This window comes from Aspergillus pseudonomiae (genome assembly GCF_009193645.1).
Source record: "Aspergillus pseudonomiae strain CBS 119388 unplaced genomic scaffold BDV37scaffold_13, whole genome shotgun sequence".
NCBI lineage: Eukaryota > Fungi > Ascomycota > Eurotiomycetes > Eurotiales > Aspergillaceae > Aspergillus > Aspergillus pseudonomiae.
The window spans coordinates 476,244-495,467 of NW_022476005.1; the positions used below are offsets into that span (position 1 = coordinate 476,244).

The 19,224-nt window shown below is 43.9% G+C and overlaps 9 protein-coding genes across 9 annotated transcripts in view; 4 read left to right on the plus strand and 5 right to left on the minus strand.

The window, feature by feature from the left end:
- The window catches only part of BDV37DRAFT_40771 (uncharacterized protein), a 798-nt gene extending 532 nt beyond the window's left edge, over positions 1-266 (plus strand). The window contains exon 2 of the mRNA XM_032090589.1: positions 35-266. Within this exon, the coding sequence (XP_031944449.1) occupies positions 35-102 (68 nt within the window). The 3' untranslated portion in view covers positions 103-266. The remainder of the gene's footprint in view (positions 1-34) is intronic.
- Positions 267-943: 677 nt separating this feature from the next.
- Positions 944-2,644, plus strand: BDV37DRAFT_280389 (uncharacterized protein; the record flags this gene model as incomplete). Its single annotated transcript, XM_032086549.1, has 1 exon — positions 944-2,644. The coding sequence occupies one exon, from the start codon at positions 944-946 to the stop codon at positions 2,642-2,644; it is 1,701 nt and encodes a 566-aa protein (XP_031944450.1).
- A 280-nt stretch (positions 2,645-2,924) lies between these two features.
- On the minus strand, positions 2,925-4,176 carry BDV37DRAFT_241961 (S-adenosyl-L-methionine-dependent methyltransferase). The gene has a single exon (XM_032081251.1). It carries the CDS (start codon positions 4,143-4,145, stop codon positions 2,988-2,990), a length of 1,158 nt encoding a protein of 385 aa, XP_031944451.1. The 5' UTR covers positions 4,146-4,176; the 3' UTR covers positions 2,925-2,987.
- A 1,596-nt stretch (positions 4,177-5,772) lies between these two features.
- Positions 5,773-6,167, plus strand: BDV37DRAFT_280391 (uncharacterized protein; the record flags this gene model as incomplete). The annotated part of the gene is made up of 3 exons (XM_032086550.1): positions 5,773-5,845; positions 5,898-6,093; positions 6,143-6,167. The coding sequence occupies 3 exons, from the start codon at positions 5,773-5,775 to the stop codon at positions 6,165-6,167; spliced, it is 294 nt and encodes a 97-aa protein (XP_031944452.1).
- Positions 6,168-6,443: 276 nt separating this feature from the next.
- BDV37DRAFT_280392 (uncharacterized protein) lies at positions 6,444-6,887 on the minus strand (the record flags this gene model as incomplete). The annotated part of the gene is made up of 1 exon (XM_032086551.1): positions 6,444-6,887. The coding sequence occupies one exon, from the start codon at positions 6,885-6,887 to the stop codon at positions 6,444-6,446; it is 444 nt and encodes a 147-aa protein (XP_031944453.1).
- A 1,132-nt stretch (positions 6,888-8,019) lies between these two features.
- BDV37DRAFT_269538 (FAD-binding domain-containing protein) lies at positions 8,020-9,804 on the plus strand (the record flags this gene model as incomplete). Its single annotated transcript, XM_032084378.1, has 5 exons — positions 8,020-8,541; positions 8,594-9,278; positions 9,330-9,391; positions 9,439-9,604; positions 9,650-9,804. The coding sequence occupies 5 exons, from the start codon at positions 8,020-8,022 to the stop codon at positions 9,802-9,804; spliced, it is 1,590 nt and encodes a 529-aa protein (XP_031944454.1).
- A 1,696-nt stretch (positions 9,805-11,500) lies between these two features.
- Positions 11,501-13,606, minus strand: BDV37DRAFT_291367 (BCS1 and AAA domain-containing protein; the record flags this gene model as incomplete). Its single annotated transcript, XM_032088920.1, has 1 exon — positions 11,501-13,606. One exon carries the CDS (start codon positions 13,604-13,606, stop codon positions 11,501-11,503), a length of 2,106 nt encoding a protein of 701 aa, XP_031944455.1.
- Positions 13,607-14,547: 941 nt separating this feature from the next.
- BDV37DRAFT_280394 (uncharacterized protein) lies at positions 14,548-15,243 on the minus strand (the record flags this gene model as incomplete). Its single annotated transcript, XM_032086552.1, has 1 exon — positions 14,548-15,243. The coding sequence occupies one exon, from the start codon at positions 15,241-15,243 to the stop codon at positions 14,548-14,550; it is 696 nt and encodes a 231-aa protein (XP_031944456.1).
- A 626-nt stretch (positions 15,244-15,869) lies between these two features.
- On the minus strand, positions 15,870-16,744 carry BDV37DRAFT_291368 (uncharacterized protein; the record flags this gene model as incomplete). The annotated part of the gene is made up of 1 exon (XM_032088921.1): positions 15,870-16,744. One exon carries the CDS (start codon positions 16,742-16,744, stop codon positions 16,004-16,006), a length of 741 nt encoding a protein of 246 aa, XP_031944457.1. The 3' UTR covers positions 15,870-16,003.
- Positions 16,745-19,224: the final 2,480 nt, after the last annotated feature.

The following is a 19,224-nucleotide window of genomic DNA, read 5'->3' on the forward strand; positions in this document are numbered from 1 at the left end:
AGAAGGACTCAAGCCCCTACTCCAAGGGCCCAAGGTCAAACACCAAGAAGGACTCAAGCCCCTACTCCAAGGGCTCAAGGCCATACATCAAGAAGGACGTAGCACTGACCCTGGAGCAGCTGCACCTCGAAACGCTTTATATACAGGCCCAGACAGTGTAGCACTAGTCAAACCAACCGACTATCCCCTAGCTCAGCTGCAACTGAACGTGCGAGAATAGGCTCTATAAACTTTATCCGACATACCACACCTGCACGACGCACACGGCAGGAGAGATTGTCTCCTCGGGCTGCCTAACTACTAACTCCTGAGTCCTGATGTAAGGTATATTTCTCATCGCAAATAAATAGTAATTCTGCTATAATTGTTGAGCTTTTACGTGAGGCTTTCTTTTTATCTGCTCTCATTGTTGAACAATAGTATATTGAGTTGAATAGAATTCCATAGTATATTTGGATGATACAATTGATGATCACATTATGAATCTTCATCGTGATGAATCGAAACTGAGGGGCTACCTATATTCAGTGCTTATAATAATGTTCTTTTTAGTAGGTTCGATAAAGCTGGGCGCACGTCAGATCTAATATAGATAGCTATAATCATCAGCTCGTGCCGATTACTCTCCTGCCCTCTGTACATACCCGTCGCTACTACCGATTTAATGGCTCGATGAGGCTTTTGGACTGGCCCAGCAGGGTCATCCAGGCCTGTTCTATATACAGAAGTTTGCACAAAGAAAGTAAATTTCGTTCTTTCTTAAAGGGCTATTGAGTAGCGTTCTAAAATTACATTTGTACAGAATGGAAACTGAAGTTCTTGACATCTGCTCCGACAATAAGGCGCAACTTCCGTTTTGTAATTTTGCACATATTCTACAGATAGGTGCTTTAAATATCGCCAACTACCCGATTCTTGTATTCTATATACCATTTGTCCTAAAATGTCTAGACAATCGAAGCCTTCAGAGAATACAAATCTGTCGTCGTTTGCACTATATGGCGAGGAATACGATGCTGCAACACCGTTAATCGCATCGCTCGTATGGAGCTTGACGAATGAGCCACCCGTACAAGTAGTCAAACAACTAAAAACATTAAACAATCAAATCCGGGCTAAAAACATACAGCATAAAAGACGACGAGATGAAGGTATAATTGATGTCGATTTTGTTTCTTCCTTTGGGAGTCAGATGGAAGATGCCTCCCTTGCCTTCTTCGAATCTGGGGACGACAAAAAGTTCCTGCATACGCAGGAATCTCTGCGGAAAGCCATTTCCAAGTCCAATTGGCCAACAGACTGGAATGTCACATGGGATCAGTTTCTTGAGTACCATGAGACCTTCACAGGAGAGGTGCCGGGCCAAAATGAAACGATATCACACAGCGCGCCCACCGAGCGCTCTAGCCTCGCGGTTGACCTACCATCTGTCGATGCTTTTGAGTCAGGCGACATAGCACATTCAACACGAGCTATGCTTGGTGATGCTACTACAGAACATGGCCATGATAATGGTGTCAACAACCACATAAAAGAAGCAAATGAAGACCCAATCCTGGAAAATGATGAAAATGATGGTGACAGTGATGAAGTGTCGGACTACGATAATGAGTATGATGATGATATATCAAATTGGCAGGTATGCAAGGCCCTAGATGATACACAGCACGAAGCAGAAAAGGAATATGGCATACCATTCAACCGGGGGGCAGTCCTAGGGTGGCGAGCAAGTGGCAAGTTCGGCTATTCAATACTTGTGGGTCATCAACACAATGGTAGGAAAGTCGCACGTGTGATAGTGTCCAATGATCTTCCAATGCACCTCGATGACGATACAAATATCGACATGTATACACGAGCTGAACAGGCCTTCGATGAAAATGTCGACTATTCTTCTATTGTTGTTGAGGGCACGGGTCTCATTGCGTGGCGCGTGGGGGACGAAGATCAACTTGATCCAACTGCAGCCCTCCACCCAAGTAAAAACCCCCAATATCCAGAGACATATATATGGGTATTGTGGCACGATGGAATCTGGACCTGGGAATCACGTGAGGGGCTACGCTCAATAATGGACCATTTGACAGAGTTCCAGGTCGATCTGCTGATATATCGGCTTGCAGTCGCACAGGATGGGGCATACAGGGAGTCTTTAACTGGTAAAAGGCCAGAATACCCCGCGGTAAACCCTAAAGCTCTAGAGGCATGGAGAAACGCTGCACAGACACCGAAGTGTAACCGAGTGGTGGCTTTCTCTGTTAACGACATAGGGCGAGATATAAAGAGCCTGTCTCCTATTGAAGAGGCAGGTGAAGAACACTGCTCATCCAGCATTGATACACATGGCATAACCAAACGATACAGAAAGAACGGCCTCAGAGATAAAAGGCTAGACTCTCTGCAGAAGCGAGAGGGCTCCCACTGGACTAGGTCCAGTCAGTGTTCGGAGTTGCCCATTTCCTATAATATACCACGAATAGCACATCGACCATCGGAGCCGGAACAATTACGTTCTTCCAGGTTAACAAACGAGAAAAGCAAAGATCAATTGAAACGAGGTTCAAGTCTGCGACAACAACATATCCGGTCACGAGGCCAGGCAGATTCTACCCGATCATCACCCACCCGAAACTTGGCATTTTGAGGATATGTATCCCTCAACTGGCCAGAGTGCAAGGAGGCCTATACGCTGTGCTCTATCTTAAAAAGAATGAGGGAGGAAGGGGGCCAGCATCCATTATACGCAATCTAACCACTAGTTGTCATTCATTGCCTTTTGCCTTTCTACATTCGTGGATCTAAAAATGATTATTTTACCCATTCATTTATCGTTTATTAGTTGTTACTTTGCTCGCAAGATACTTAAGTTGGAATATAATTGAATACATTTCAACATTGACTACCCCAACGGACTGTTGCTATTGGTTCAGAGCTGCAGGACTTTCTCTCAAGGAACAAGAGTTTAATCATATACCATTTTTAGCCTGTTAGATAGTAGGCCTCCGTGCCTGGTATATGTTCAAGATATGAAATCCTTGTGACCTGCCACTAAGTGCTTCAGACTTTGCGCTCAAGTTGAGCTGGCGAATTTTGTCGAGTGGCCAACCGAGAACACGACTGAAAGAGGCAAGACTAAGTGGCTCAATGCTCTCTGAAAATGCCAAGCCATACCAACGACCAACAAGCTGCTCATGACTATCCTCATGCCATGGGCTGAGAGGTAATCTGATCTGGTGATGATTAATCTCGGTAAAGCCAGCTTCCTGCAGTTGATATAATGTTTCTTTGTATCGATGAGCAAGGGGTCGCATGCTATTTTCTGTGGCCATCTGCAGGGTCTGATACCAATAATGCAGGGCTGACCATCTTTGTTCGCGGTCAACACAACGAGGTTCAAAATCAATCTCTACCTGCTCGAACCATGCACCACAGCGAAGATGGGCAAGCACTTTACGGTAGAGACTGTGCCAGTTGACAACACTTCCACAGCCCATTCGAAGATGTATCATATCCCAACACTCCTCTCCCAAATTCCAGGAACTCTCGAAGTCGAAAGGAGCATAGAACTGGCAATTCCATGGATAAGTCGATGGTTGAATGGGGGAGAGATCCACGCCCACGACGAAAGCACCAGGATTTCTCTCCGCCAGATTAATAGCCCACAGTCCTGTTCCACATCCGAGATCTAGGACTTTGCCATTGACAGGATAAGGGACATGAATCTGCACATCGGATCTCATTGCTAGTGATAGAGCCTTATGAAGAAAGTCAAGCCGATCCTGCTCTTGTTCATCGCAAGGAAGCATATAAACACCTTTTCGGTAGCCATGATAGATTCGCAGGTTCTCGGAGTGGAAGCCCGGTATGCGCTCTCTTTCTTCAATAGCCATTTGCAGGCTTAAGGGTTCCCTTACACAGCGTCCTATATGAGATGCCAGTATGGGTTCTTTATGCTCAGTTGTTTCGCGCGTTTGCTCTGGTACCACTTCAGTGCGTAAACTTTCGGTAGGTTCCGGATTCATTATAGCATTAAGACTCATCACATTTGACTGCCTTCCTAATGGACTTCGTTTGCCCATCACGGATAAAGGATAAGCAGCAGTTGTGTACTTGGTGATATCGGAGCTTTTTGCTTGTAATACCATCTTGAGATAGGCTATGATGTGGAAGAGGCGGCATGGAGGAATGGAATACCTGGGATTAAAAGGAAGTGAGAAATCAGCAAAAACCCTTCTGACTTTTACTAAAATTCTTCAAATAATAACTAGAAGAGCTAACTGGAGACCGGGGGTAATCTAGCCGGGGATGGTACTTTTGAACACGGGCTGCTTAGTCGTACTAGTCGCCAGTGTATGCTTCGAAGTCAGAACCAATCAGAGGGGAATTGCTGCATTTCTTGGCTAATCGAGCAAGACGCATGTGTGACCTAGGCTTGGGTAAGGTTCCACCACCCAATCATTTCTGTTATTATCGATTAGTGGGTCTGCTGTTGTGTTATTGGTGGGTTTCTAAATAGTTTATTTAGTTGTACAGCGGGAGGTACACATGGAGCTTTGATAGGGTAGGTATCCCGAAATTCAAGCTCAATTTAAAGTAATCTATCTAATAATCAATAAGAGAATAAGTTCACCCGATAGCTCAGAGACAAGTCTTCAATTCAAGACGTCACCTCAAATCCAACGACAGGCCTTCAACGAAGGTCATAATACTCTAACGGCCGATAACGATAGGAAGGAGTAAGAACAGAATGCGACCAGGGTTGCCAATTTCTATAACATTTCCAGATGACACCAGTCCCGACTGCTCAGCTGAGGGTACCGGTTTTATACTTGGTCCACTGACATGTGAAGAAACACCCGATGCGGATGCCGTTGTAATCTGAGAGTTCAGGCCCTGAGCCGTACTAGAACTAGAAGGAGTATTTGTTCTGGACATATGAGGCGATGCGATTGTTGGCGTTGCTGGTAGATCATTCGAAGAGAACGTGCAGCTTATAGACAAAGAGGAAGTGTTTCTAAACAGGGTATGGGACCACCTAGGCTTGGCGGAAGAGTTGCCGCCGTTCCGGGAGTATGGTGGTAGCCAGTGAATACTTGATGGAGAGATTATATCCGAAGAGTATATAGTGGGCGATTGTGTATATCCACAGAAAGATATAAACGAACTGTTCTTCTCTAAATCAAACACGGATCGGCACTCTTTTGGGACATCGGCAGATAGGAATTCCTTTGTTCCTTCATCCGTTGCACTGGGAGAACCAGGTGAAGTTTGAGCTGTTAAGTAATCGACTTTAGTCGTCTGGATATGGTCATTGGAATGGGCAGTGAACTGGCTGGACTGAAAGTAGGAGTGGCTATCAACGATGCTCACAAGATAAGGAAGGCTAGTAGTAGGGGTCACAGGTAAAACCTGGATATCTTGGCTTGATGTTAACAGCTGTGCAGTGGCATAGGAAGTAAACAGGAGTACGGTCGTGAACAAAGTAAACATGATGGAATACTAGACTCGTGTGGTTTTAGAACACTGTTAATTGCGCATCAACAACATGCTATATATATCGTATAATGGGATGACAACCAGGGCCTACTCTATATTGTAAAATTGCGTATTTGTAACATTGCACCTTTTTTATATTAGGCGAGTCGCCCACGCCACGACCAGTAAAATAAAGACGTATTATCTTCCGTCAGTTAAATACCATATATGAATATGTATAGCCAACTAGATGGTATATATTATTTGGTAGCTGATCCAGGTCCTTGCACGAGCAGTATGTCGACCCCGGCGAATAGAAAGCGGGCTCTGGAACGTATCAATTGCCGCGAAGAGCTATCTGAACACCTTAGTATGCAAATTTAAGTTATGATAGATATGATACTCATGCTAACAAAGTATAGAAAACAAACTCTCTATCTTGGTGGCTCCCGCTGAAGTGCGACTGCATCCCCTGAACACTGACAAGTATCGGTGGCATTTTAAAGACAGCAAGCGATATCTTTTTACCAATCAACTGAGCAAGTTATCTACGAATGCCTATATCGAGATCCGTAGAGCACTTACAAGTGGCGACATTTGGGCTGTGCTACAGGACGGGTCTTGCAACACTGTGCACGAAATTGCCTCAGATTCTAACCCTGCTCAGTCTCCAGCCCAGCAACAAGGCATAGATCTAGGTTTAGAAAATCAAAAGCTTCAAGCCGAACTAGAACAAGCTATGGATTTCCAGGAGGAGTTACAGGGGCGAAATAAACAGCTGGAGGTTGATCTCTATCATCAAAAGAAAACAGCAGAACAGCTCCGCCATACGCTACTGAACACCGAGAAACAAGTTCTTGGGATTGTCATATCCCTTCGGCGAATAAGAACAGCGTTCGATATTCATCAAAAAATGCAATAAAAGAAAGTTGCCACCCTGAGTGCCTCTATAGGATCAATGTCCCTAGTTATAAGATTGTATAATCTTTTGTTGCACTATCATCCAACGATATTCCAAGCGATTGGAGTAAATGGCCCTCTGAAGTAGCCAATGTTTCAGATGTATGTCGCAGAGACTGTTGGATCACAGTTCCAGCTTTTCGAGCGCCGTAAGCCAAAGACATAAAAGCTTGCGCCAAGTCCTGATGAAGCACGACAGCTTCGAGCGTATCCCGCAGCAAACGATAAGCCTCCCTGCTACCCTCGAATGAGGCTAATAATGCTTTCTGAGCTTCTTGATAAAATGCAATCTCCTGGCGAAGACGACCAACTTCACGTTGCAAGTCCTGAACAGTAGGAGGGGCATCGAGCTTGGACTTTTGGAGTTGGCTAGGCAGTCGCTCGATGTTGACGGTCTTCTGACCATTCTGGGAGATAATGTGATCTAGTATTGTAATTTCAATGTCCCCCATTATAATTATATGGGATTATGGATACTCGATAAGGCTTTGGCTTTCCAGCAACGAGTGAATTAAGGAATGAGGATAAGAAAGTATAGAAGATGTTATAATAGACTGCGGATACAAATGTTCTTAAATACTAATTAAACCCTTAACACTAAACTCCTTCCAGATGTTCATCAGTACTTATGTATTGAACAGGTTTTTAACCAATTAAACGTCTTTGCCTGGTGGATTTCCCATGAGCGGCCCAGTGTTATCACCACTTCATCCAATCTTTAAAGTCCTCGTCTAAATGTTGGCGGTTGCAACGTTACTTGTGTGTCTTTCTGTTGTGACCGGCTATCTCGTCGCATTCTTGCACCATTGCTTGAATGTATAAGGTGGAAATCGTCGTAAGTTTGTGTTCGCGGATGTTCCATAGCCTGCGGATATCTAAGCCCCTCCTATCGAATGAGTATATATATTATGCCTTACCTGTTTCATCCCTGGCACGTCTTCATGAGTCTTAAAAATCCAATTCCGGTTTTCGCTATCTGTCAAGATTACCATTGCTTTCATATTGAATAAATCACAGAGCTGGCGGAACTTTCGGAATACTGTCTTTCGGCGACGTCCTTCTCCGAATTTCGGAACTTGCGATGTATCCATGATGAAGAGAGCGCAATGGCAGGTTTTGTAAATAGTAGATAAATTGAAAATGGAACTTGGGGAATATACGGCTTTATAACTTCATTTAGCCGCCGTTCCAGAACAGATACGCCTATTATCGCCCGCGACTCCACACCAGACACGGTATCGCCCACGATGTCCTAATTTATCCACTGGGTTTCAGGTAAACCTCCAACGAGTTTTATTCCCCACCCACCTTTAGTAGTCAGATATATTTATACGTCTTAGTTTTGGGACATGAACCCAGCTAGCTAGTAACCTGGTTTGGGGCATTTCATTCAGACGTCGTAGCGCTCACGATTCCTAAAAATATATACTTTGGCGTCTAACCGCTTTAGGCTCTAAAGTAGAAAAGATTACCTTTATTAAAATCCAACTTCCCCCGGCGCACAGAGTTTGAAGTTTTAGGTAGAAAGAGAAGAGAAGCAAAAGGGAGTTAAACAAAGCTCGACAGCTTTCTCTTTACAACAGCATGGAGCCAGAGCAACTTTATGCCGCTTGCCTGGGTGGAACTCTACTATTGTTGCTTGTATTCCGCTTTGCACCTACGAGCTATCGTCCTGTGCCGACATCTGATCGTCGATGGCGATACTGGATTGCTCGTCTGTTCAGGTTCACTTATCGAAAATTATGTTTTCTCTTTTTAAAACATGTGCTCTACCCACGTCTCTTTGGACATATATCCAGGTACCGTTTCATACTCCAGTCTATATACTGGGCGGGAACTATAACCTGTAACTTTGTTGGTACACATACTCTTAGTTCCATGGCTGCTCGTGCAGGAAATATTGCTGTTCTGAACTTCATCTCTCTATTACTTGCTGGTCGTATATATATCGCAGCAGACCTCCTTGGCTTGTCTTACCGATCCTATCTTCACGTTCATAGAACATTTGCAATGATGACATTTGTGCAAACTACACTACACACTGTTATGTCAATTCGAGAGCACGGTTGGCTCCCATACGAACAGCTCCAATTCTACGGAATACTAGTATGCTAGGCTGATCCCTTTATAGTCATGATACTTTGCTGACAGCTTCAAGGGCATCGCGGCATGTGCTGCATCGTTTATTATAGTGGTATTCCGTAAATGGGTATACGAAGTCTTTATCAAAATGCACTATTGGCTTGGAATCCTTGCGCTTGGTACCATATGGCGTCACATCTATATCCAGCGGGTATTTGCGCAATTATATGTATTAGTTGGCAGTATCATCTTTGCCCTCACTACATTGTTGCATTGGGTACTACTTGTTCTACGCAACGTCACCTGCCACAAGTGTGGCTCGAGAGCGAGTGTCATTAGAGGAGCAGACCTCCAGACAGCACAAATCGATATACCAGTCAATAGACCATTCACTGTTCGAGCCGGAATGACTGTCTATATATGGATGCCGGGAGTCAGCCTTCTTTCTGCTCTGTATTGTCATCCATTCACAATAGCTTGGTGGGAGAATAACGACACTGGAAAAGCAACCAAGATAACCCTACTGGTAAATAGGAGGAGTGGATTCACACGAAACTTGATCGAGCATCGTGCAAAGGAATTTATCACTTGGATAGATGGGCCGTATGGAAACTTTTTTGATCTTCGCCCATACCAAAGAATACTTATGTTAGCATCCGGGGTTGGGATCACTGCTCAGATCTCATATATCCGAGAGTTACTCGAAGCCAATGCACACCCAACTCGCTCTATATTTGTGGTGTGGGAAGTTGAGGAAGAAGGTAGTCATTATTGAGATAAATGCGAAGGTGATGGCTAACAGTAAGAGGCAGGAAACTTAAGATCGGTTCACCACTGGATGAACGAACTCCTAACTCAGGATAAACACTCCTATGTCTGTCCTGTCTTTACTCAAGCATTCATTATACTGATACTGTATAGATATTACGCTTTGGGCTCTATATCCCAAGAAACCCCAAGAGCCACGGGGCGCCAGAACCATGGAATAGCCTACATGACAGAATCTGGAAGATGCAAGGACCTATCGATACATGGAAGGCTGTGACGCAGGAGTTTTGGAAGGGACCGGGAAATGCTCTTGTGACAGGTAGCTGCCCCAAACACGTTTCTCTGCATATCTAACCCGTTATAGTATCCGCTTATGGGGCCATACGGAGAGAAATCCGGAAGGTTATCCAAGCGAACATGGAAGATATTGTCGATTTGGTCGAACTCCCCTTTCAACCAGAGATTAATCGACCGGTATTCACGCCTGGTAAAAGGCGTGGCGTAGTTGAGGAGGTGTAGAGTGGTAGGGGGTCTCACGGTGGATGTAATATTGAGCCTTTCCGTTGATTGAATCTAATACCAAGTCACCGATGAGGCTTCCAGTATAATAAACTCCAACCATAGCCGTATCTATTAGCTGACGGTAAATAATCCTTTTCTTACCTTCAGAACAAAGCCTCCAAATAGGCCGCATCAACCATTATGTAATAGAATAATAGTATCTTTTGACGAGACTTGACTCCAAAACCCCATCTGTTGCCTCTGCCACCTTCCTTAATCCGTTCCTTCCTGGCTTTGTTGGAGCATCGCTCGATCAAAGACTTTTTATCTGGCCAGTGAGATGATACAGAATATATTAATTACTAGTAGGCAGTCCTGCGGCATTCTCCACCTGTGACTCGGATTTGGCTTCCCCGAACTAGCTCGTGGAAAAGCTCGTGGCGCGGCTCTATCAGGGGTATTAAGTAGGGCTGCCCTTTATATTGATTGGGTCGGCTGGCGCTTGACTACGCCGCAGCTGAACCCACTGTAGCAGACGCGGGAAGCGCTGTGATCAACCCGATCTGTATAACCAATTATGGTTCTAGGATAGTGTGACTGTGATGGAGTCCAATGCCAACCAAATAATCTTTCACCTGTGTCGCAGCGTAATTTATATTCCTGGCTATAATCAAGTACATGATATAAAAAAACAATATCAGTGGTCAATATAAATAACCCGGAAAGATATCGCAGCTTTTTTTCTTTTTTTATTTATATATATAATTTTTGTCGTGCCAGTGAAGCGCGTCCAGTCAATCCTGACAACACCTAGAGCTAAATATTTGACTACGCCGCAATTACTTCACCCGAGAGTATCTGACAACCAACCGATGCCGCGGTACGTAATCTTCCTCATTTCTTGTGAATTTCTTAGGTGTTCCCTGGTTTTCTTCGCCAGAGAATATATAAAAAGAACGGCTCGATGCTATAAATGACTATCACTTTCTTTACAATCAATCGTACACTGCTGATCCGCAGTCGATCGTGGTTTAACATACACTCTTATAATATTTCTATCGATATGTCATCCAATGATTCTGAATCGCTCGCATCCGGCCATAACAAGACATATTATCCAGAAGAGGAGCAGCTTTTGATTTACCTTAAGCAGTCCGGAATGTCTTGGATCCAAGTCGAAGATACCTATAATCGAGCTGTGCCGGAAGACCGTCGGCGAACTGCGTTTGCTCTAGAGAACAAATGGCGGCAACTATGCAGAGACGGAATAGTTTTCTAGGTGAGAACCTTGAACCTTCTTAATATATTGCTCTAACAATGCTGTTAACAGTCTACAATCCCCGATCCATGGACCGACACCAGAGCTAGGCTCCAAGTGGTTAAAGGCGATTAAAGTAAAAAGAAAGAACTACCTTCTGTGCTAGGACCTCTCTCTACAATGAATGGAAAGAAATGATAATTGTATCGATACTTCCTCGCTCTGATTTGTGTTTGGGGGAGCAATCCCACGGACGTTTTAGCCCTCAGTATGTCACTTTTCACTGTGTTAGGTACATGCAAAAATTTCCTGTGCTCCAAGCTCTCCTCAACATTGTTATGGAATTGCTACCATATCCATCTCAAGCATATTACGAACGTCTCTGTAGGGAAAGGTTAGAGAATACCAAAGAGCTACAGCACCTCCCATTTTTTAATGTTGGAAACATACTTGACGTCAGAACAAATCCCAATGTTTCTCCCTGACAATTGAGAATGCCTTTAGTATCGTGCTCTTCTCTTCATGGGGGCAGCAGTACTCTCCATTTCTCAAATTGTCCTCTGTCACCCATTTATATCCGTGATGCATTTCCCGGTTGATCACTATCTCATCCTCCCACCCTGGCTCTTGCGGAGAAGTATGAATAATGAAGGGAAAGTCAAGTTGGTCCGTACACCATCGAAGAGGAAGATCGTAAACAGTCTTTGACAGTTGCAGGCCAGTCTGGGCAACAACCAGTCGCTCAAGAGCAGCTTGCAAGCTCGCATCTTCTCTACTGACCGTATCTATAGGTGCCGTCCAAATCTTGGGCACATTCTCAGCAACAATATGCTGAAGAAGAAGAACGCGAGGTTGAAGGCAACTAGTCGCTTCGTGGTGCGACCATAAAAATATGAGGGCACTTATATTGAGTTGATAGTAAGTGCCGTCAATCTTAAATCGACCACACGAAGTCTCTAAGTTGTAAAGACTTTCATGCAAACCAAGACGGAGGTGCCCATATGTCCATTCTGATACATCTGACAGTGCTAGCCATGGATCGTATCTATACTGTAAAAGAAAATTTTGAATCTCTGCCGCAGTATACCGATTTGGAGGAACCTTGTCTGTGAATGCCGTAGACAAATCAGCGATTTCACTTTCGGTCCAGGCTGGAGAAGCTGGTAGGCTCAATGGATAGACGAAGCCTTTCGGCATTTGCTTTGCCATGAAAAGTCCATCCGTAGGCTCCGAGTACACGAGAAGAAATAGTTCTGCTATGGCGAACCGTTGAGCACAGCCAAAGAAGACTTTCATATCCACCCGCCCTGGGCGTAAAAGAGCTGGATCAAGTTGGTCGATGTGATTGGTGGTCATGACTAAAATACGACCCTCCTGTGCAGATACACCATCGAGGAGATTGAGAAATCCAGCAAGCGTAATACTATTCGAGCGGCCAGGAGCCTCGGCAACAATATGTTCTTTGCCATTCATCTCTTCCGGTATTTCCAGCAAAGGCTTCTCGGACTTCCTTTTCTGGATGCCGGCCTGATCCACATCTTCGAAAAGAACAATACACCTCTCCGGAAGAGATTGAAACAAAAGAGTCAAAGTGTTCTCATCAAGACCATTCATAGTAAGGTCTATAACGTAAATATCAAGTTGAACCAGACTAGCAATAGCGAGGCAGAAGCTTGATTTTCCTGTGCCGGGAGGGCCATAGAAAAGATAACCCCGTCGATATGGGAAGTCTCTCAACTGGTGCCATTTCCGGGTACGAGGGAGGAGGTGATCTTGAATGTCACTGATAATCTGATTCTTCAGGTTGTGATCCAACGCAATTGTTGATAGCCGTCGCGGTTGCTTGGAAAGAGCAGCTGCCCATCGGAAATCGGACCCATATTTGAAAGCTCGCCTTATCACCAGACTATCGTTATCCTTTTCAGCAACAGTTTTTTGGATGTCAGCGAGAAAGTCTCTGAGAGCCTGTTTATTCCACGGGGCTGCATAAAAATGCAGCTTTTCCCTTCTCGCAGCCCATGAACCGAAGGCATCTTTTTCTGGTTGGCGACTAAAGGCGAACAAGCGTCCGTTATATTTGAAGACACTGGTCTGGAAAGCCGCAGGTGTGAAGTGGATTAGACCTAACTTATCTCGAAGCTTTTGCTCCATCCAGAACTCTCGCGGATTCTTTTCCAGCTTCGTATTATCTTCATCGGAAAAAGACTTTTTGTTTTTGTTTGTGTTCCAAGATGGGGCGATATCCAATCTTGTAACGGCAGTGGACCGTTTAGTTTGAGTCAAGCCAGGATGGCTCGAAATCCAGCGAATGACTTGATCGTACAATTCGTCGTGGTACGGAATCTCAACTGACTCGGCAAGACGCAGGAGCAACGACTGAAAACGTTCCCAGAACACTGGTAGAGCGTACAAGCAAAAAGCTATAGATGCAAACATATACGGTGATTTATCGATATCAAAATAGGAGGTAAGAAGATGAGGAAGCCAGCCATAGCCAGGAATAAAGGCTTCGAGGATGACCTGGGGCAGGAGCATGCCAGATATGACACTTGTGGAATTCATAGCAAAGGCAATAGTATTCGACTTCTGTGTCTCTCGGGGATGCAATTCCTTTTTGCCTGAAGAGGAGGGTCTTATTTATAGGTCATTCCGCAAGCTGACACTTCGTCCATGACAGAAAATAATAGAATAAAATAAATAAAGAAAACGGGAAAAGAAACGAAGATTAGAAAGTAATATTACATAAAGAAAAAGAAAAGGGAAAAAATAAAAAATAAATAAAAAAATAAAAAAATAAAAAAAGGAAGAAAAAAGAAATAAAAATAAATATAAAAAAAGGGAAGAAAAAGGAAAAGAAAAATACCCGGCTTAGAGTTTCACTCGGTGTGATGAAGGGTGCATAGCGCCTAATATTTACCAGTGGTCGGCTACGTAGCCCATGCATGTTGTGCATACAATGAGGGCTAGACAGGCATATGTTCGTACCTCGTCAACCCTAAATTCGAAGAATAGTAAGTATGGATCATAGAAGTGAAGGTATCCTTTGTATTATCGCGTTACAAAGTAGTACGTTACCGAGGTATTTTTTTAACCTTCCACACATCCGCCTACTTCCAAGTGCGTAAATTCTAGTCCCTGTAAGCACGAGAGAGGGACGCCATGCGAGGTACTGACGTTGCTCGTTCTCCTGGGCACTCAGAAGCTATTCACTTCTGAGTTAAAATAGTTGAAATGGTTACCACAGTTCACGCCTCTGCTAATTCACGCCAGTGGCTTGAATCCTTATGTTCTTAAAGGGTGGGAGCGATCGATGAGAAGCTTAATATTCAATATTCATTAGACGAGAAGGAAAGCTATAAGTTCCCCGATAGTCTCTGGCCCGCTCAGCACAGTAAAGGTATATCTTTTTAGCCCATCACGGGCAAAAAACAGTAGACGGGTTAGGCTATGGATGTCATAACACACACTGCTCGGAAAGGCTGCTAGTAAGAGCCGAGATTTACTTATTCTTCATGGTCAAGAGAGTTGATGAGTTCGTCAAGCGTCCCACATAACCGAAATGATCCTGAGTAACCATTGAAAACTCCCGACATTATCCAAGTAACCGGAGCTGTACCATCTTCCTTCATCTCAGGCCACAGGTATTCCAACGTTGCCGGACGTGCAGGACCACTGTTGTTCAATCTCACCCAAACCTGGGCCTGCAGTTGGACTGCAAGAGTTGCCAGTTTACCGTCCTTAGTGTTGCAGAACTTGGGATTCTGAAGCTGATCTCTGATATACTTCAAGAAAAACTTCCCGGACTGTCCAGTCAATGTTTGCACTGGAGAAGAATGCATCATGACAGTATACATCTCGGCAAAGGTAAAATTCTCTGGTTTCCTGAACAGACGCTGGCACGTTTGGCGCAGTTCTTCTCGGTTTGGCTTTAAGCCGTATCCCCCACACGTGGTCTGGACATTCACTACAACTGAGTCTTTATCCCTGGTCAGCCTGGTATCTTTTGAATAACTAGGGCACAAACCATTGAATGATGCGTCTGCATAGAATATCTGTCCCTCGGAAAAAAACTCATTGCGGTCCACGAAGCTCGCAGTAGCGGTGGTTGCAGGAGATGGCGGTGGTAGACCAGTGGCAGAAGGTTCGCCTGACATTGCCGTTGCTTCTAAAATCAGGAACTTGAGAGATTCTCCCGACATTTTACTGCTCCTAGGACCAAGTACTCAGTAGCTGAACGACCAGAAGAAAGGTTTCCTTACCTCAGGAGGAGTTCAAGTGATTGCGCTTCAAAGATTCCAGGAGCACAAGTGGCACACTGAAAGAAGGTTGGAGAGTAATGTAGGAGAAGAAAAAGGAAAGGAATTAAATACATTATAGACCAGAAAAGTATTCATATAGTAGTTGCTTAATGATTGGGCTCTACCCAGCGGTGCTAATTTCCACTGGATAATCTAGGTTTTCGAGACCGTATAACCACTACTCCAAAAGAAATACTATACGTGTTAGGAAAATGTACAGTACATACACGTAAAATTCCTAAGTATTTGGATTTCTAATAGAGCTATTATCGAACAACTAATACATAGCCCTTTCTACCAGGTGCTCTAGCCGTGACCAATGACCGAACCAACATGTTTAGAAGGTTTGTGCCCGGTTATACCCCTGGCATATCGGGCCAATGACTTGAGCCTATGTTGTCTTAGGGGGTGGAGTGGTCCCTCTTTCTCTCGCCTTTTTTTTTCTTTATTTTTTTTCTTTTGCCGATGCGAACCTAGCGGACAATAACTTGAAAATAAAAATAAGAAAAAAATAAACTTGAGTCCAAGAGCACTAAAGTTTTTGGACCCAGTGAATATAGTGCAAATTTATCTTTCTGACATGCAATGATTTTAAAACTGTAATTATGTTACGCTATCAAATACTGCTGTACATCCACACAGTTATGGTGCTTCCCTACCATCAGTCGCAAAAAACCCTCATATCTTCTATCTGCTGCTTCAACGATTCACGAAAAACAGATAAAGAACCATCAAATGCAGAAAGTTGCCCAATATTAATCGCCATCTCTAGGCCCTGGCTTACCATCACCATCTGTCCGTACAGATTGAATTTTCCAGTAACACACTTGAGGGCTTCCGGCGACTCAACCCATAGATCTCTCGTAAGTAATCGTAAGAAACCAGCAGTCGAAGCAATTTTTTCTGAAAGCTTGCGAACAGTATCATCTTTACTTAGGCTTTCGGGCATTGATGCTTCGACAACCAAGGCCTCGATATCGTGAAGGACAAGCAAAATGTTGATTGGTGCTGGGAACACAAGACGCATGGATGAGCGGTGATTAAACATTCGGAACCTCAGCCTTGCATACTCGCGAAGCTCGTTGCTGGGTTGTAGTGGAAGGGTATTGATCGCGATGATCTCGTCAAAGAATCGCCGCAGAGTTGTTATTGCTTCGATTTCCTCGGTTTCCTCAGTTTCCGGTATATCAAGATATAAACCTTCCTTTGCTGTACAAGCCGTCACGAAAAGGTTTATCTGCTCGTCGGATCGAATATTATTTGCGACGATCCCGTGCAACGCGTGCGCAATAACATCCGGTTTCAGGTGCATCGAGCTGGATATTCTCTGGCCAGAGAAAATAATCTGAACCCCCAATCCCAGGAAAAAAGCAATTGGGTCGGAAGAGTTCAGGAGAAACATTGCCAGTGACTGAACTGCATCTTGGTCCGGCTGAGAGACACATTTTAATCCCATCCAAGCTGAAAGACAAAATTGCAGATTTGTCATGCACCATAAGAGATCCGGGGGCATTTTAGTAATGATGAGTCTCCTTATCAAGCAATCATCAGTAACCTAGAAAATATTAACGTTGAAATTGACTTACTCAAATGCAGTAGCGATATCGGGATATACAAAAGTTGATTCCATGGTAGCTCCTTGCGTAGCTATATGGGTAGACCTCGGATATTGCTTAGTGTAGAAGTCTATCAAGTCTTCCATCGTCCCAGGAGGTAACATAGGCTCCGGAGTCGAATTGGAAACGTTTCCTTGGTGTATGCACTTGCTTCCGGAGACGGTGTCCTGAGGCCGAGGCCGCTTATACAGTAGGCCTAGGAGCATTACCTTGACTTTCTCTCTGTGGTATTCGATGTAAAACGTATAGGCTGATCGAGATAGTATAGATGAAATTAAAACCGTTAAGCAATGCTCTCTTATGCTACTCACTCTAATTTATACTTAGTATACTATGTTAAAATTACGGCAATACGTACTGTGTATCACATCCGAGTATTAGTGGCTTTGGCTTCAATATTGTGATCTACAGTTACATCGGGCCACGGAACAAAAAATGGAAGGTGACTAACATCTGACTAGGTCCTATTTATTTATTATTCGATCTCTATAACCAGCTTGCCTGGTTGGATGTTCCAAAAAAAAGGACACCTGGCTAAGGCACAAAGTAGACTTTAGCGGCCTATCAGTCTACCTCTCAATTATCCATCACTCCATGGTTTTTTCCTTAAGGGAATGGCCCAGTAAGATTATATGTGTTCAGTCTGCGAAGTTGTTTTCTGACCGATGCCCATGTTGCACTATAGACCTAAGTATTAGAAGTTATTAATTGGTTTATTCCAGGAACGTTGGCTTTACGATCCTATAAGATACATTATGTGATACATGAGTACTCTACTTTATGCTGGAGCCACTGTTAACGGTGTTACAGTCTAAGTAATGCCCTACGAATCAATGTATAAATACCATAAAAAGCACTTAATATTCTTTTTATGACTGCTTCATCTTATCCGCGGCATTGCAAGCAAGTACAATTGCTTCCTTCAGAGAAAGTGTTTGGCCTTCTGTTTCCTCGGGATCTGGTACAATTATGTCTTCATCACCTGGTGTTCCATCCGTGGGGCTCTTGGTAAGATCAAATAATCTTTCCGTGGGGTGGTCATCGGTTGGAGATTGAAGTAGGTTCGAGCTCTTCTGCTTCTTCAATGGTTGTCCTCCGAAGGATTGCCCTCCTCGCTTGCCGGACACCACTCTCGCATCAGACAGGTGATTGCCTGGTCTCCCTTCTACGTATATACATCTATTAGCTATTTCCATGCTCAGAATAGAAACAATATACTTACCCATGTTGTCTCCGCAGTCGATGAATCACACAACGAAGAATATGACGAAGAGAAATTTTAATATACTCTTTAATATATTCCTTAAAAACACAAACAATAATAATGATATACCAAGCAGCAACGCATCTCTCAATGAAAACCAGTGGGTCCATCGTTTACTGTAAGAAATGTATTGATGTCTGGGCGAGTATATCTTAACCGGTCGTATGGTGTGATGCCTGTTACATTTATATCTCTGTTTTCCAGATACATAAAATTCAGAAAGGAAAACAAAAATCGAAGAATAAATCTAAAGTCATTCCTGCAATTCTTCCTGCATTCCCTCCGGCACATCGGAAAATTTAAACCAATCGTCTCGTTCTATCTGGAAACGGTCCTCGAGCGTGTCCCATGGTATCGAGCGCGCCACAGCGTTAAGTTTGATTTCAAGCAAGTCTCGCTTTTCTTGCTCCAAGCCATGGGTATAGATAACCTTTGGGCAGGACACGAAACGTATTTTCTTGGGATCGTTTTGGTATCGAGCTGAAAGTACTATACGAGACAAACCGTAATCTTCTATCTCGTAGCCTGAATAGTCCCTGAAAAAGGATATTCCCCACTTCGTCTCTGCCTCGATAATATCTTGTGGTGATTTTTTCAATGTATGTTCCATAAACATTACATTGGTAGCCTTGATAGCTCTCGACCGTTCGCTGTTTGGCAGGGGATGAATATCTTGTTGCTCTGTAACATTTCCCGTGAGAGCTTCGACAGCTGTTGGTTGTCTTCTGGCTGATTTGGAGAAACAGGCTGCAAGGGATTCGAAGAGGCTTGTAATGTGGAACATCTTGACTTGTTTGAGAACTTCCATGAAAGAAAGCGTATCGAAGAGGTGAACTGGCCTGTGCGAAACAGCGGTGTGTATCGACAAGGCTGGCATTTTATATTCCTAATTGTACTCTCTGAGGTATTTATGGCAAGGTTAGGACTGCTGATTCTGGATAAATGAAACGCAGTGAAGCTGTAGGCTTCCTAGAATGGACTGATCTAGGATCGACAAGAGCT

Excerpts from the sequence above, each read along its gene's own strand:
- BDV37DRAFT_241961 (XM_032081251.1), bottom strand. The coding sequence starts at position 4,145 with ATGGTATTACAAGCAAAAAGCTCCGATATCACCAAGTACACAACTGCT.